Source organism: Danio aesculapii, chromosome 8 (assembly GCF_903798145.1).
Source record: "Danio aesculapii chromosome 8, fDanAes4.1, whole genome shotgun sequence".
Taxonomy (NCBI): Eukaryota; Metazoa; Chordata; class Actinopteri; order Cypriniformes; family Danionidae; genus Danio; species Danio aesculapii.
The window spans coordinates 17,749,884-17,769,172 of NC_079442.1; the positions used below are offsets into that span (position 1 = coordinate 17,749,884).

The 19,289-nt window shown below is 37.3% G+C and overlaps 1 protein-coding gene across 3 annotated transcripts in view; it reads right to left on the minus strand.

Annotated features, from left to right (window-relative positions):
* Positions 1-19,289, minus strand: part of adgrd1 (adhesion G protein-coupled receptor D1) — a 130,703-nt gene that overhangs the window by 7,424 nt on the left and 103,990 nt on the right. For all 3 annotated transcript variants that reach the window (XM_056463332.1, XM_056463331.1, XM_056463330.1), the window contains 5 exons: positions 11,067-11,133; positions 10,889-10,955; positions 10,656-10,747; positions 874-1,000; positions 568-609 (listed from right to left, as the gene is read on the minus strand). In XM_056463332.1, the coding sequence (XP_056319307.1) occupies positions 568-609; positions 874-1,000; positions 10,656-10,747; positions 10,889-10,955; positions 11,067-11,133 (395 nt within the window). The remainder of the gene's footprint in view (positions 1-567; positions 610-873; positions 1,001-10,655; positions 10,748-10,888; positions 10,956-11,066; positions 11,134-19,289) is intronic.

Below are 19,289 nucleotides of genomic sequence, written 5' to 3' on the forward strand. Positions count from 1 at the left end.
GTGTTTTTTGACATTGCATGCATATCAGCCTGTTGTTGGAGACCTGTTGTTGGAGACTTAAAACCAAAATATGACCTTTTATAAAGCATAATAGGGGCTCTTTAAGTATAAATTCTTACTAATAACTAGAGGCTTATTACCTGCTTATTATTTAGATATTGGCTGTTTATTAGTACTTGAAAAGTACATATTCTGAGTGATCTTATTAGTAAAGCAATTAGTAATGAGTAAAGCTTAAAAACCTCAACAAACAAAGAAGTTTATTTGAAGACAATTAAATTGTTTTGCTATTTACGGTAATTCATCATTTTTTAAAATTTTTTTATTTTTCAATTAATTAATGTATATATTTTTGGTTTTTGCAAAAGTTGGTTTGTTTAATTTTGCACAAATCTAATCCCATAATGTTTTTAGCATGAATATATAGATGATAGTATTATATGGATGATAGTATGTTATTAGATTGAATGTTAAAACAGCTTGCCATATGCTGTTTGCTTCGCTACATCAGACATTTCCCCAGATACACAGCACAGACTTCAATCACAGCTGCACAAACACACTTACCTCAGAGTTTAACAGACAGTGAAACAGGAATATGAAGAACCCCTTTGAGAAAAAAAATGAAAACAAGAGATAACGCTAAATGTTGTGGAAAGCGCTCCAATTCACATCTGCAACAGTTCTTACAAGTCAGTCCAGGTCCAAAGTCATTTCAAACATCGTTATGCCTCGTATTTTTTAAAGCTGTCATTGTTTGGCCAACATACTATTGACTTTGGAGGCCGCTAACTATGTGAAAATCGATCAGTTTGTGTAAGACCTGTGGTGATTTGTACAGCACTGTTATGTTACACAGTAGTGATGTCTGACCTGAAGAGAGTTGAACACTGCGAACATGTACTGGAAAAGCAGAGAATGATCATTCACCGCCAGAACCCCGAAGACCCACGATATGCCCAGAATGGGTAAAAGAACTGCCACTGCTTTGGTCGTCAGCCTGCAAAGACATATATAAGCATGAAAAACGTCGAATCTAGTCAGTTTTCTTTCTAGATTGCTTCATGCAACTTTTTTCTATACTTTCCATGATTTTTTTGTGTGAATTAAATGGGTAACTCCCATTAAACTGTAAACAATCAGTGAAGTGTTTAAAAAAATGATTGCATTATTATCCTCGCAGTTCATCCAATATAAAAAGGCAACTGATTAGAATAAACAAATGACATTTAGCAGACCGTGAATAACCCCAAAAACTCAAGATGAGCCTTTCTGCAGCAATATTAAAAACATGTTGAATTTTATTGTACTTTAGGGAATGCAAAGAAAAAATAGATATTAAGAAGCAAAACACAATGACACATGTCACATTGAACAAAGAACAAAGGCAAACTTCTTCTCACTCAGTATTCAATGTATATATGCAAGGTTGGGCAAAAATACATTGAAATGTATTTTAAGATAAAATATCAAATATGTAAATTTTAGGTGTATCAAAATAAACTACAAAATAGAGCAGCCACAAAATGTCTCAAAATAAAATACTGTGTTTTGTATTTTGAAAATATTCAATTCAATTCACCTTTATTTGTATAGCGCTTATACAATGTCGATTGTGTCCAAGCAGCTTCACATAAAAGGTCATAGGAACAGTGTAGTTCAGTTTGTAGTGTTTAAGTTCAGTTCAGCTCAGTTCAGTGTGGTTTAAAAATCACTACTGAGTCCAAACACTGAAGAGCAAAACCAACGATGCTCAGCTCTACAGATCCTGAACCATGCAAGCTAGTGGCGACAGCGGAGAGGGAAAAAAAAACTTCACTAATTGGCGAAAGTGAAGAAAAAAAACCTTGAGAGAAACCAGACTCAGTTGGGCACGACCATTTTAATTTCTCCGCTGGCCAAACGTCTTGTGCAGAGCTGCAGTCTCAGCGGCGGAGCCTGGAAGCTCGCCTCAGCGAAGGCTTGTCTACATACTACAAAAAGCTTTTACAAGGGAGCATGAGATTTTTTTCGACAGGCCTATTGGATCAATCCCTTGACCATTAAGCTGATTTAGTGAAGTAAACGATGCTTGATAACAACAGCCTTTCTCTGAGCAAGTTTATGTCAGCTTTTTTGCACCTCATCACCTCTACTGTAAGAATTAAAAAAATGTAAGTTTTATTCATAAAACTTGTTTTTGTCTTTGATTTTAGTACAGATTTCGTACAAATTTCATACAGAAAGTCCTGTCCTGAAGATCTCTTTAATCACTATTAGAACAATTTAATGCAGATAATGAGCTGGAATATAGTATTATATCTATACATTCTTGATTGTGAAAATTGTCTAAAAGTCTTATTTTTAAACATTTTTGCAACTGAAATCTTCAATAGTCAATGTAAAATCACGATTTCTGAAAACTACAAAAATTTACATAGCAATTTTAATTAGTCATAAATCATGTTTTTTTTTGGCAATTGTACTCTTCAAAACACAATAGAAAACACGAGATCTCAAAAGATTTGGGAGTTTTTGACCAGTAGACTGGAATATTATTTAATATTTTTGTCTCATACTGATTAACTATGTCAAAGTTTGTAATTAACTATAAAGAAGACCTGCAGATCAGCTGGCATTTGAAACAGCCAATTTATTTCTGTAGGTATCTCCACTGTAGGACTTTTTATGATGTTTGTCTTGTTTTCCTGTCTGATTTTTACCCCTGCTATTTGTCTGTTACTTTCTTTTTATGTGATGCATAATTTCCATCCATACTCCAAGCATTGATCAACGTCTTCAATATTCATAAATTTTCTGTTCTGATCTCAAGCCTTGGCAAATAACCGAGAAAGCACCATTCAAAGGCTACATTTTTATGAGGTCCTCATGATAAAATGTAGTTACTTACAAAGTATTTTAAAAATACAAAAATACAAGACACTAAAGTATTTTGATACAAAATATTAAGCCATTTTCATAAACCCCATCAAATAAAAATGACAAAATACTATTTTCTATTTAAAATACGTATTTGAAATACATGTGTCATAAATAGTGCCCATCCCTGTATATATGGATGATGTGTAGTGCAGCCCTGTTAGTTAAAATGATTAGTTTCAGCTCTTTTCAATGGAAGATCTACAAAACGTTCTTGTATAACACAAAATTTGAAACACAGAAATCACATTTGGAAAAAAGGTGAATACAATGTAAATGGTGTCAAATTATCCTTGAAAACCCTGTGTATCAAGACGTGTATGCTTTAATACAATGTGAATGATGAAATATAAGTAAAATAAAAACTAAAATAGTTTTGTACATATTTTGGAGTGTGGGGCTGCCATATTTTTCCAATTATATCAAACAGTTCCTCCCCTACTGGCACTATTATCAACGCAACACAACTGTAATACATTAATTCATTTTCCTTCGGCTTAGTCCCTGATTTTTCAGGGGTCACCACAGCGGGATGAACCGCCAAACTACTCTGGAATATTTTTTACACAGCGGATACCCTTCCAGCCACAATCGATTTATAGTCTCATTTACACACACACACTCATATAGTAAGGCCAATTTAGTTCATTCAATTCACCTTTAGTACCTATATGTCTTTGGACTGTGGGGGAAACCGGAGCACTCTGAGAAAACCCACCAAGGTTATCATTCATTCATTCATTCATTCATTCATTCATTCATTCATTCATTCATTCAATCATTTTCCTTCAGCTTAGTCCTTTTATTCATCCATTGTCGCCACAGCAGAATGAACCGCCAACTTATCCAGCATGTGTTTTAGGCAGAGCATGCCATTCCAGCCACAACCTATCACTGGGAAACACCCATACACTCTCGCATTCACACACATACACTACGGCCAATTTAGCTTATACAATTCACCTATACTGCATGTCTTTGGACTGTGGGGGAAACCGGAGTACCCGGAAGAAACCCATGCGAACACGGAGAGAACATGCAAACTCCACACAGAAATGCCAACTGACACCGTGGGGGCTTAAACCAGCCAAAATTTTCTTGCTGTGAGGCGATCGTGCTACCCAATGCGCCACCGTGATGCCCCAAGGTTATTATAGTTAACGAAAACGGGAAAAAAAAAGAAAACTAAAATTTAACAACATTTTCGTAGAATAGTTGGCAGTTCATTCCGCTGTGGTGACTAAGTAGGAGACTAAGGCGAAGGAAAATGAATGTATGAACATCACTGTTTCATTGCTTTCCTAGGGATAAGGAGAAAAAAATGATGAGAAGACGCCTGATGACTTCAAGGCCTTTAATAAAGCGGTTACTACAATAGCACATGGTTGGAGGTAGATTTAAGGGACGGGAAACACCAAGTTGATGGTCGGTCTTTGAGCTTTGTCGGTCCAGCTAATTGGTTTGGTGTGTTCTACATGACGGCTCTTGTTGGGTTAATGTCATTTTAACGTGCAATGGCACAATTCAGCATAGGGAATTAGCATCAGACCGTTGGTTCAAGAGTGCAATCTGACTGGTTATTCAGTAATCAGAGCGCAAGTGTGACATAGTGAAATGACATAGCAAGTAAACAAGAAGAAACACATAGTAATTTCGCTAAATCTTTTCTAAAATTTTCAAATGACATGGATTATTAGATTATCAAACATATTTGCACGAGCAAATCCCTTCGTGGTCAGTGACAATTACTGTGAAGAGTCTATAAAACGGTGCTTTGTTTACGCTTTGTCTGTACTGTAATTATCGTAAGTTCAGTTTCCCTTTGAGGAACAAGAAAACCCTAATGTCCACCGTGGAGCAGAAAGACACGTCCTCGTGTGTAGGTGCAAAAACGGCTCTCGTTTCAGTCAGCGTTTGTCCCTGTGGTGTGTTCATGTGCAGCTGTTTGGTGCAGATGTGATCCGAGTCAACAACCCAGTAGGGTTTTTCGCTAGTTGTTTGGCGTCAGCTTGGTGTGTCCCGGCACTTAAACCTGATCATCAGAGTTTCTAAACAAAATGTCTAAATCAGAGATGCCCAAAGTAGAGTCTGCAGGCCAAATTTGGCCCACCATTCCGTCTGAGAAGAAAGTGAGAAGGATAGTGAGGGTTGGGGCGAATGTCTTCAAAAAAGATTTAACAAAACCTTTTCTTTTGTTGGTTTGTTTTATTGCTAAGTTACAAAAAAGTGAACTGAAATGAATTTAGTGTTGTGAATAAATCTGATTTTTAAAAAATGTAAATAATGTCACTCAACAGATAGAGAACTATGCAGAAGACATTGGTGAGACAATCAATGCAAAAACGAGTGTAACTCCATTCTGTTATAAATGAGATTGTTTTTTGTTTTTAACTGTAACTAGATATTAAAGTTTGAGGACAAACTTTATGGTGGCTTGAAAAGCTGAGTCTGAATAAGCATGTTACTAGCATGAATTAGCAAGTAACTAGCATGATTCCAACATAAATTAGCATGTAACTAGCATGTTTCTAGCATGAATTAGCATGTTACTAGCATGTTTCTAGCATGAATTAGCATGATTCTAGCATGAATTAGCATGTTACTAGCATGTTTCTAGCATGAGTTAGCATGTTACTAGCATGTTTCTAGCATGAATTAGCATGTTACTAGCATGATTCTAGCATGAATTAGCATGTTACTAGCATGTTTCTAGCATGAATTAGCATGTTACTAGCATGTTATTAGCATGATTCTAGCATGAATTAGCATGTTACTAGCATGATTCTAGCATGAATTAGCATGTTACTAGCATGAATTAGCATGTTACTAGCATGTTTCTAGCACGAATTAGCATGTTACTAGCATGTTTCTAGCATGATTTAGCATGTTATTAGCATTATTCTAGCATGAATTAGCATGTTTCTAGCATGAATTAGAATGTTATTATCATGATTCTAGCATGAATTAGCATGTTACTAGCATGATTCTAGCATGAATTAGCATGTTTCTAGCATGAATTAGCATGTTACTAGCATGATTCTAGCATGAATTAGCATGTAACTAGCATGATTCTAGCATGAATTAGCATGTTATTAGCATGATTCTAGCATGAATTAGCATGTTACTAGCATGATTCTAGCATGAATTAGCATGTTACTAGCATGTTTCTAGCATGAATTAGCATGTTACTAGCATGATTCTAGCATGAATTAGCATGTTACTAGCATGATTCTAGCATGAATTAGCATTTTACTAGCATGAATCTAGCATGAATTAGCATGTTACTAGCATGATTCTAGCATGGATTAGCATGTTACTAGCATGTTTCTAGCATAAATTAGCATGTTACTAGCATGTTTCTAGCATGAATTAGCATGTTACTAGCATGACTCTAGCATGAATTAGCATGTTACTAGCATGTTTCTAGCATGAATTAGCATGTTACTAGCATGATTCTAGCATGAATTAGCATGTTACTAGCATGATTCTAGCATGAATTAGCATGTTATTAGCATGATTCTAGCATGAATTAGCATGTTACTAGCATGATTCTAGCGTGTTACTAGCATGTTTCTAGCATGAATTAGCATGTTATTAGCATGTTTCTAGCATGAATTAGCATGTTGTTAGCATGATTCTAGCATGAATTAGCATGTTTCTAGCATGAATTAGCATGTAACTAGCATGATTCTAGCATGAATTAGCATGCAACTAGCATGTTACTAGCATGATTCTAGCATGAGTCAGCTTGTTTCTAGCATGAATTAGCATGTTTTTAGCATGATTCTAGCATGAATTAGCATGTTACTAACATGACTAGCATGTCACTATCGTGTTGCTAGCACCTTTCTAGCAACATTAGCATGTCAGTAGGATGTTTAAACTGTTAGCGTGTGTTAGAATAGCTAGTCACAGTCTCTGGGACAGTTAGAGACAGCTAGAGTCTGCAGGCCAAATTTGGCCCACCATTCCGTCTGAGAAGAAAGTGAGAAGGATAGTGAGGGTTGGGGCGAATGTCTTCAAAAAAGATTTAACAAAACCTTTTCTTTTGTTGGTTTGTTTTATTGCTAAGTTACAAAAAAGTGAACTGAAATGAATTTAGTGTTGTGAATAAATCTGATTTTTAAAAAATGTAAATAATGTCACTCAACAGATAGAGAACTATGCAGAAGACATTGGTGAGACAATCAATGCAAAGACGAGTGTAACTCCATTCTGTTATAAATGAGATTGTTTTTTGTTTTTAACTGTAACTAGATATTAAAGTTTGAGGACAAACTTTATGGTGGCTTGAAAAGCTGAGTCTGAATAAGCATGTTACTAGCATGAATTAGCAAGTAACTAGCATGATTCCAACATAAATTAGCATGTAACTAGCATGTTTCTAGCATGAATTAGCATGTTACTAGCATGTTTCTAGCATGAATTAGCATGATTCTAGCATGAATTAGCATGTTACTAGCATGTTTCTAGCATGAGTTAGCATGTTACTAGCATGTTTCTAGCATGAATTAGCATGTTACTAGCATGATTCTAGCATGAATTATTAGCATGTTACTAGCATGTTTCTAGCATGAATTAGCATGTTACTAGCATGTTATTAGCATGATTCTAGCATGAATTAGCATGTTACTAGCATGATTCTAGCATGAATTAGCATGTTACTAGCATGAATTAGCATGTTACTAGCATGTTTCTAGCACGAATTAGCATGTTACTAGCATGTTTCTAGCATGATTTAGCATGTTATTAGCATTATTCTAGCATGAATTAGCATGTTTCTAGCATGATTCTAGCATGAATTAGCATGTTTCTAGCATGAATTAGCATGTTACTAGCATGATTCTAGCATGAATTAGCATGTTACTAGCATGATTCTAGCATGAATTAGCATGTTATTAGCATGATTCTAGCATGAATTAGCATGTTACTAGCATGATTCTAGCATGAATTAGCATGTTACTAGCATGATTCTAGCATGAATTAGCATGTTACTAGCATGATTCTAGCATGAATTAGCATGTTACTAGCATGATTCTAGCATGGATTAGCATGTAACTAGCATTATTCTAGCATGAATTAGCATGTTTCTAGCATGATTCTAGCATGAATTAGCATGATTCTAGCATGAATTAGCATGTTACTAGCATGATTCTAGCATGAATTAGCATGTTACTAGCATGATTCTAGCATGAATTAGCATGTTACTAGCATGATTCTAGCATGAATTAGCATGTTACTAGCATGATTCTAGCATGGATTAGCATGTAACTAGCATGATTCTAGCATGAATTAGCATGTTACTAGCATGTTTCTAGCATGAATTAGCATGTTATTAGCATGATTCTAGCATGAATTAGCATGTTACTAGCATGATTCTAGCATGAATTAGCATGTTACTAGCATGTTTCTAGCATGAATTAGCATGTTACTAGCATGATTCTAGCATGAATTAGCATGTTACTAGCATGTTTCTAGCATTAATTAGCATGTTACTAGCATGTTTCTAGCATGAATTAGCATGTTATTAGCATGATTCTAGCATGAATTAGCATGTTACTAGCATGATTCTAGCATGAATTAGCATGTTACTAGCATGTTTCTAGCATGAATTAGCATGTTACTAGCATGATTCTAGCATGAATTAGCATGTTACTAGCATGATTCTAGCATGAATTAGCATTTTACTAGCATGAATCTAGCATGAATTAGCATGTTACTAGCATGATTCTAGCATGGATTAGCATGTTACTAGCATGTTTCTAGCATAAATTAGCATGTTACTAGCATGTTTCTAGCATGAATTAGCATGTTACTAGCATGACTCTAGCATGAATTAGCATGTTACTAGCATGTTTCTAGCATGAATTAGCATGTTACTAGCATGTTTCTAGCATGAATTAGCATGTTACTAGCATGATTCTAGCATGAATTAGCATGTTATTAGCATGATTCTAGCATGAATTAGCATGTTACTAGCATGATTCTAGCGTGTTACTAGCATGTTTCTAGCATGAATTAGCATGTTATTAGCATGTTTCTAGCATGAATTAGCATGTTGTTAGCATGATTCTAGCATGAATTAGCATGTTTCTAGCATGAATTAGCATGTAACTAGCATGATTCTAGCATGAATTAGCATGCAACTAGCATGTTACTAGCATGATTCTAGCATGAGTCAGCTTGTTTCTAGCATGAATTAGCATGTTTTTAGCATGATTCTAGCATGAATTAGCATGTTACTAGCATGACTAGCATGTCACTATCGTGTTGCTAGCACCTTTCTAGCAAGATTAGCATGTCAGTAGGATGTTAAAACTGTTAGCGTGTGTTAGAATAGCTAGTCACAGTCTCTGGGACAGTTGCTAGGGTGCTGAAATTGGTTGCTAGGGAGTGGCTAGTAAGTTTAAAGGTAATCAGTGATTGGCTGCTGGCTAGACTGAGTTGAATGAGGCCAGACTCTAGTCTGTAGGACAGTCTGATGCAGAGTTATGAGCTCACAAAGGTTGATCCAATGTTAAGTAAATGGGAGTCTTTTACAATGGAAGTCTATGGGACAGTTGCTAGGGTGCTGTAAGTGGTTGCTAGGGAGTGGCTAGTAAGTTAAAAAGTCATCAGTTATTGGCTGCTGGCTAGACTGAGTTAAATGAGTCCAGTTAGAAGTCTGTAGGACAGTCTGATGCAGAGTTATAAGCTCACAAAGTTTGACCCAATGTTAAGTCAATGGGACTTTTGGGTTTTTTCTGGGTCGTTTTTCGGAAAACCCAAGGTCGGATCAGTTAGAAAAGATATAGCAACCCGAGTCAGACCAGTTTGAAGGTTTGACGAAAGTTTGAAGTATGTAGCTTGAAAGGCCTAGGAGGAGATACACTTAGAAATTAGTCTCAGAAGAATAAGAAGAAGAAGAAGAAGAAGAAGAAGAAGAAGAAGAATAAGTTTAAGATAGATAACAATATGCTGGCTTTTCAAGCCACCATAATAAGTTCATTTTAAAATGTGAAAAATATTAGTTAATATAAAGCAATGTGTTCTAGTTATTTTAAAATATGATTAAATAAACTAGGAAATTACCCATGGCATCTATATTTACCTTCAGCCCACTAGCCTCAATCAAGCTTGGTTTTTGGCCCTTCATATGAAAAAGTTTGGGCACCCCTGGTCTAAATGCTTTCAAATAGTTAAATTCGAGTTAAATTCGCACTAAGCTTACTCGCATAAAGACCTGGCGAGTGGTCAGTAAGTGTCTCATTTTTCTCCAGTATTATCGCTGCAGCAGTAAAGACAGACGTTGACAAGGATCAGCAAGTTTATTGCCTTTGTTTCTTCTCTTTGACTTTTCTCAATGTAAATTCCACTCGATATCCTTAAGCATTTAATCTTATAATGACAAAAAAAAAATCAATGGTAGTGAAGACCAACGTCCATTAGATTGAAAACCAAGAGCTGCAAAAATTGGCTTTATATCAGTATTTATCTTTCAAGTTGTGTTTCAATAAGCTGAGGACAGCACCAATCCAATTGGCGTCACATACCGATCACATCCTAAAATAATGGTGGCCATCATAATACAAAATAAATGTGGATTTTTTTTAAACAACATAAACATTATGTGGGTTTCTGCTTCGGATTTTATTAAGAGACATTATTTATGACATATTGTTACATTATCAAGTCTTGATATGTGGGAAACCCTTAGGCAAAGGCAGCATGGCGGATGTTCCAATCATGATACTCACTTCACAGAGTTGGCGTCTCCATGAACCTTATAGTTCTCAGCGCTGATCCTGGATATGATCCGAGTCACAGCTACCAAAATGCCAATGTTCACCTGGATTTACATTTACATTTAGTCATTTAGCAGACGCTTTTATCCAAAGCAACTTACAAATGGATGGCAGAGATGGATGGCAGAGATTGCAACATTGCAAGTGTTTCTTAAATTGAACACATTTCATTAACAGCTACTTACCATTATAACAAACAGAGCAGGAGCTACAAAAGCCCAAATCGCCCCATTTTTGAGAGACAGCCAGCAACTAGGACAGGGAAAGACAAAACAAATGGGACACATGATGTTAGAATGATGTCATGGTAATGGACTGTATATTGACCACGCGAGGACCCTTGGTGTTGTGATGGAAACTTACTTGTCATCTTCTCCATAGCTGTGTAGTGACGAGGTCATAGACACCACACATATGACCAAAGGACAGCCTGAGAAAAGAAAACAGTTTCAGAGGGAGATTTCAGTGCGAATTTTTCATGATATAATGGATACAATTTTTTTTTTTACACATGCTAAGTGGGGACCTGAAGATCTGATTGAGGTCTAGCTGTTTGACAGGGGACCTTCATAGACTGCAGTGAGACTGTGTGTAAAACACAGTGAAAGTGTTCTGATGGAGTCCTGGTGGATATAGTGAATCCGAGTGAGAGCCCCGCCCCCCTCCCCACCACTGAGAGTGAGCTGCCTCTGGAAAAAGAGATGCTACTCATTGATTTCTGGAGTGAAGTCAACCCATCCCAGCTGTTCCCAGGCAGAAAGTCTCATTTCCAGGTCCGCTGTTTCCAGACAGCATAGACAGTCTCCTGGTCCCACTGTTCCCAGACGACAGTAACTCTAGAGTCGCAACTAGCATCCCACCCAACCCTCCCTCTCAACCTTCACATGTGCCAGCCCCTGCAGCCAGTCAGCCAGCTCCAGCAAAACTGCAGTAAGCCAGCCCCTCAGCTCACCCTCAGGCTCCATATGGGGAGATCTTACTAAGAGTCTGCCTGCAAGTATCGCAATCTGGGTTGTTCCACCCTTCGTCCTCGCCTCCAGCCTCTGAGCTCCGAACTCCACTTTTGTCCTCTGACCCTAAGGTTCTGCGTTGGCTCACTCCTCCCTCATCTCCACCATGGACTGTCAGCCCACCAGCTCCGCCAGGCTCACTTGTAACTCCCTCCGCTTTGGTCAGTCATTGCCCTTCCTACGCTTCTGGACTCCACTATTCTGGTTACGCCTTGTCACTCTGTCCTGCGTTTAGCTCATCCCTGGTCCTCTGTTGCTCTGCCGCAGGTTTCTGGGCTCCACCTTCTACAACGATGTTTCCCTTGGTCGGCCCCCTGGAGTCACTGACCACTCCTCCTCCACGGTTCCTCCCTCCCTTGACTCAATCTAGGGCCATTCTCCTGGCTGCATCCTGGTTCATACGGCTCCTGCTCCAGCTACCTACCTACCTCCCTCCATCTTATTCTTCTCTGGCCACCTCCTTTCCCTGTTGTTCACCAGTTTCCCTCATGGTTCCTCCCTCCAGTGACTCCTCCCTGGCCAATTCAATTAATTTAATCTTTATTTGTATAGCGCTTTTACAATGTAGATTGTGTCAAAGCAGCTTAACATAGAAGTTCTAGTAAATTGAAACTGTGTCAGTCCAGTTTCCAGAGTTGAAGTTTTGACAAAGTTTAAGTTTAATTTTCACTGCTGAAAGCACAGAAGAACAAATCCATTGATTTTCAGCTCCACAAGTCCCAAAAGTCCCAAAAACCATGCAACCCAGTGGTGACAGTGGCAAAGAACAAACTGCACCAATTGACGAAAGTGAAGGAAAAAACTTAAGAGAGAAACCAGGCTCAGTTGGGCACGACCATTTCTCCGCTGGCCAAACCTTTTGTAAAGAGCTGCAGTCTAGGTGCTGGAGGCGGGAGAAAGCTAGGCGTCCATCCTGGAGAAGCTTTCTGGGTCATATGGCCAACACCCCAACCCCCCGGCTTCCCTTTTGCATATGTTTTTTGAAGGTGCAACGACGCGCCTTCTTGAAGGTGGGGTAATGTCATGATTTGATATTCCCATGTGTTGTGTTCCATGTGCTTATGTTTTGTCATGTGATTCCTTTGATCCGTTTTCCCGCCATGTGTTAATGTTTATTAGTTCCACCTGTGTCGCACCCCTGTTTGTTATCAGTTCAATCATGTCTTGTTATTTATACCCCTGAATTTGTTTAGTTCATGGCCTGGTATTGTATTGTCACCGTTCATCATCTTGCCTGTGTTTCTATGTTCCTGTTCTTTGGTGTACGTGCTTTTTTTGTAAATAAATAGATGTGTTTTGATAAATCTCGTTTCACAAGCTTTAGCTAAGGCAACAGTGACAAGCACACAGGTCCCCTCTTGGTCAAAATGTAAATAAATCTTCACCAGAGGCCTTTTCATTTGATTTTAACCTGATTTAAGGCATGTTCACTAGGGGAGCTGAAAAATGTCCTCTTTTGGCTTGAGGTCCCATGTTAGTGGGTGTGTAATGACACCAAGGTCCCCTCTTGGATAGGTAGGCAAGTGGGTACACACACACAATTACACACAAACTTAAGCATAGTAAACCTGTAATATAAAGAGTATGCAGCTTCTTAGTAGTTTTTGCCAAATCTCTCCATCTCACCATATGTTTTCGCTATATATAAATGACGTGCTAAAAGACGAATGTTTGTGGGAAAAACCTGGAACGTTAGTGGAGCTAAAAATACCTCGTTGTAAAACCAAGCGTAGAAGTTTTCAGATTATGTCGTAGGAACTAAAAATAAGAAGTGTTGGACGATAGCCGGCTGTTTCATGCCACCATAAATAAAGAGCAGTGTGCCCGTGCCAAAAGCTTTTAGAAAGGGAGTACACTTCAGTTTAAAGAAATGACGAAGTCTAACAAAGCCCGTTTTCTTCACCCACATCAAGCCTATCACGCATATCACTATGGAGACAAATAAACATGTCTATTTATTCAACAATGCATCATATTTAATAATGAAAAACACCTTTAGTTATTATGATGCCAATTTGCATGTAATAAAAGTGATGATTGACTCACTTCTAGGCCTCTCGTAACACTGGCAATGTCAAATTAGGTGTAAAAAAAAAAGCATATTGTAAACTGTTCTCCAAACAGCACATGTTGTCTATTATCACATCTGCACACTGGAGAACAGCTCAATTAATAACAGTGATGCATCATTAGCAATGACCCACTGAAGACTCTGCTAAGATTTAATGTCCTTTATCTACTGACAGCTCAAAAAGACCGTAATGCCCAAATGTCTTCTTTTCCTCTTTTTTTGAGCATCAGGGAGGAGGAGGATCTCTCTCACTGCCTGCCATCGGACAACCTCATTTGACTCCAGTGGGTCTACAGTATGCCTTAAGGGTTGTTTCAGGCAAATGAAACTTATCTGATGTTTCTTCTCAACATGTGTGATCTAGTTCCAGCATGTCTGTGTGTAATGGAGTGAGTTGTTTATATGATTGTAGAAATGAATTCACTAAACAGCGCCACTGTATCTGATGTATTTTAGTGGAGAAAACTGTACTGCTCACAGGGGGTAGGCAATATGACAATATATTGTATGCGCACAAATTAAAAGTATATCATTATTCTCTATTGTTTATTTTTTTGGTGTCACAAACGATTGTTTATGATAATACTTTTTTTATAATTTATATGAGTGGAATATTACATCCACTGGGTAAAACATATGCTGGATAAGTTGGTGGTTCATTCCGCTGTGGGAATCCCTCATTACAGTTTTTCTCAGTCGCTTTGGTGCATTTCTCACAACACTATTTACATTTGCACGATAGTTAATGCATTTCTCAAAACAATCAGTACAAACTGCAAAACGTTGTTGATAACTTGCAAAAGCGCGTCATTTGCTCAAAATGGATAGCTCATTCCTCAAAAGAAAGCATTCGTGTCAATGAAAGTGTCAGTGTCATCAAGATGAAAAGTCCTGACACCATTGTTTATGAACAAAATGGCTTTGTTATGTTTTCATTATGACAGTTTACGCTGTACATTTCTACCAATGCAAAAAAGTCAGATTTTGGTGACACTTCCTGACAATGCTCAAAACAGCACTATATACTATTTGCACAGCTATTTGAAAACTACAGTAAAGTTAGACATCACTGCATTTAGTGAGATATTGGAGTACAAGACACTGAATATGTATGTTTCACATTTTCACATGTTTCACAGCATTGTGCAAAAGAATAAATACACCCTTATTTACAACAAACATAAAGTTCCTTTGGGTAGAGCTGTGCACAACTGTAAACAATATTGCACTACATATTGGAACTGAACCTACAACATACACAGGTCTGTTAATCATTCTTGAAATTGTTCATTTTAGAAGACATTTTCAGGAAAAAAAAAAGATTTTAAATCTTTTATAAAATTTGCTTAAGAGATTTTGACAACTTGTTCAACAGTTTTGTACATAATGACTCAAGTAATGAGTATTAGTTTAATATGGAATGACTATTCAGCATTCACAAGTTTAGTTAGTTTTGACTGACATGACATAAGCAAATGATAATGTTATAAAACAGCAGAGAGTTGTATGAAAGCGATTGATGCATGTCCAAAAGAATTAGCAATTTGTTTGAAGGAATGAGAAACTGCTACTATGATAAGCACAAATGACTAATTGTTTTGGGAAATGCATTAACTGTTGTGCAAATGTAAATAGTGTTGTGAGAATTGCACCAAAGCCACTGAGAAAAACGAATAAAGCCAAAAAGAAAATGAATGAATGAATGAAAAGTGTTAAAATGTATTTTATATTTGGAGATTCATCAAACATTTTTGCTAAATCTTCTAAATAAAGTAAGAAATATGATCACATGAATGAGTAAATTTCTGAGTAAATTCATTCATTCATTCATTCATTCATTCATTCATTCATTCATTTTCCTTCAACTTTGCTTATTAACTACTATTAATTGATTGAATTTAAAGAAATGGTATTATGTCATGACATACTGTTGAAGTCAGAACTATTAGCCCCCCTTTGAATTTTTTTCTTTTTTAAATATTTCCCAAATTATGTTTAACAGAGCAAGGAAGTTTTCACAGTATTCATTTATTCATTTTCTTTTCGGCTTAGTCCCTTTATTAATCGGGGGTTGCCACAGCGGAATGAACCGCCAACTTATCCAGCTCATATTTCACGCAGTGGATGCCCTTCCAGCTGCAACCCATCTCTGGGAAACATCCATACACACTCACCTGCACAGCATGTCTTTGGACTGTGGGGAAAACCAAAGCACCCGGAGGAAACCCACGCGAACGCAGGGAGAACATGCAAACCCCATACAGAAACGCCAACTGACCCAGCCAAGGCTCAAACCAGCGACCTTCTTGCTGTGAGGCAACAGCACTACCTACTGTGCCACTGCGTCGCCCATTTTCACAGTATGTCTGATAATATTTTTTCTTTTGGTGAAAGTCTTATTTGCTTTATTTTGGCTTGAATAAAGCAGTTTTTAATAAAAAAAAAATTTTAAGGTCAAAATTATTAGCCCCTTTAAGCTATATTTATTTTCGACTGTCTACAGAACAAACCATCGTTATACAATAACTTGCCTAATTACCCTAACCTGCCTAGTTAACCTAATTAACCTAGTTAAGCCTTTAAATGTCACTTTAAGCTGTATAGGAGGACCTTGAAAAATATCTAGTAAAATATTGTTTACTGTCATCATGGCAAAGATAAAATAAATCAATTATTAGAAATGAGTTTAGACTATTATGTTTAGAAATGTTTTGAAAAAAAAAATCTTCTCTCCGTTAAACAGAAATTGGGGGAAAAAATAAACAGGGGGGTGAATAATTCAGGGGGGCTAATAATTCTGATCAGGATATGCGATCACTAAATCTTATTAATTAAACTTAATTAATATGTATAATATTTCTTATTTATATGTACAGAAGAAGTTCTGTGTAACATATAAACATAAACAATCAGTGTAATTCATGAAATGTACTTTAACACATGCATTTTATTCTTTATTCAACTTTGTTCTTATGCTACTTAAAGTGCTACTATTAGGCTTTTTCAGACAGTGACGTTCATGTGGTCTGTAATGTAGCCGTCTTGTAAACGAAAAGCACTTTGGAACATCAAATTGCATTAAAAAATTGAATTTTTGCCTCCCAATTAAAAGAACTCTTTCTGAAGGGCTTGAGTCCACATGCTGATTCCAGCTTTCTGCACATAAGCCTATATAGGTTTATAGCAATTTTGCATAATATCTGCCTGTGGGCTTTTGTATCATCTTTATATATGGATTTGAAGAGATGTGGTAAAGAAAAGAAATGCTGAGACATGCACTTCAAACAGTGAACCAATCAGAAGAGCTGAAGACAAACCATCTGGCCAGTAAAAACAGAGGAGGCTTTAAGATAGGATGGGTATAGAAAGTCCAGATCGCCCCAAAAAACGTTATGTGATAAAGGGGTTTTTGCATTTTATTTTGTGAGAAAAATGTACATGTTTAAAGTTTTTTTTTAAGTTTTTTTAACTATGAACTTCTATAATGGCATACTTTAATTTGACATTTTAATAATCTAGGTAAGTTTGGTTATTTAATTAGAAAATAGGCAAGTCATTGGACATCTGTAGCTTGTTCTGTAGCCAATTATACTTTATTTAATGCATTTGTTTGTTTGTTTGTTTGCCTACTAATTAAGGGGCCTAATATGCTAATATCTGTAACCAGGGGATATGACACTGACAACAAAGGTGAGGATTCAATTGCAGGGTTTTATTGACAGGATGGTCAGGCAAGTAATGATCAACGCAGGAACGAACAGATGTATGAGGGCAATCCAGTCGTAGTCGAAATAGCAGGCAAATGGATAGGAAGGCAGGCAGCATACAGGAATAATCAAACAAAACAAAGCAAAGGTTCAAAACACTGAAGGCAGGGCAAGGAAAACAACTTCTAATGTCACTTAACAGATAACAAGACTCAGCAACAACTGTGTGTTTGAGAGGTGTTCTTATAGTCCAAGTAATCAGTCTGTGAGCAGCTTCAGCTGTGAGAGTGTCAGTCAGGATCTGGAACATGTGTGTGTGAGCGGAGTGCATGTATGGAGTTGTAGTCCATGAAATGGTGGATTTGTTGTCCTTTAACACTTGTGAGCGTTTTCCAGTGATCTGCTGTATTTTAGATCGCTGGTGATCGTGACAATATTATTGACCCCCCCAACTAAACAAATCACGGTTATGAGGCCAACAACACTTTTATGACGTTATGATTTAGTTTGTATGTGATAGCTGACGTTTTAATCCCTAAATGTTTAATAATATTAAAAGTTATTCATTCATTCATTCATTTTCTTGTCGGCTTAGTACCTTTATTAATCAGTGGTCACCACAGCGGAATGAACCACAAGCTTATGCAGCATATGTTTTACATAGCAGATGCCCTTCCAGCTGCAACCCATCTCTGGAAAATATCCATACACACTCATTCGCACACAAACACTACGGACAATTTAGCCTACCCAATTCACCTGTACCGCATGTCTTTTGACTTGTGGGGGAAACCGGAGCACCTGGAGGAAACCCACGCAAACACAGGGAGAACATGCAAACTACACACAGAAATTCCAACTAACCCAGCCGAGGCTTGAACTTGCTGGGAGGCAAACGTGCTACCCACTGTGCCACCGTGCAGCCCCCAGTCATAAATGTCAATTTAATTTTTTTTTAGATTTATACATCACGTTTAATGCTATATACTATAAAGATACACGTTTGTGAAAATATAAGTGAAGATTAAAAAAAATCTAAATATTAAAAATATGGCCTTTAAAGTAGTTAAGTACTAATAGAAAACTGAGTTGTGATATATTTACAGCAAGATATTAACAAAACATCTTAATGGACCATGATCTTTACATAGTATTCCTTCATTCATTTTCCTTCAGCTTAGTCCTTTATTATCAGGGGTTGCCCCAGTGAAATGAACCACCAACTATTCGGGGATATTTGTTTTTATGCAGCAGATGCCCTTCTAGCCGCAACCCAGTTCTGGAAAACCAATACACATTCATTCACACACACACACACACTCATACAGCACAAACAATTTAGTTTATTCAACTCACCTTTAGCACATGTGTTTTGCGTACAAGGGAAGAACATGCAAACTCCACACAGAAATGCCAACAGGTCCAGCCGGGACTCAAACCAGCAACCTTCTTGCTGTGAGGCAACAGTGCTAACCACTGAGCCACCGTGCCACCCTCTTGACATAATATTCTGATGATTTTGGCATAAAAGAGCCATGTTTTGACCCTTAGTTTTTTATACTGTTTTGTCATTGTTTGCCACCTGCCTCGACCCCTTTGCCTGTTACACCATTTACTCTTTAGATTGTCTTGTATATCTGTCAACTTATGTACCAAACTTTGCCTGCCTGACACACAAAAAATGCATACTGGATAAAATCACTGTCGGCCACACCCCCATTATTATAGTAGAGACAAGTACAATGGATCACAGTGACATCAAATAACGTAAATAAAGTATTCCAGATTGCATTGGTCC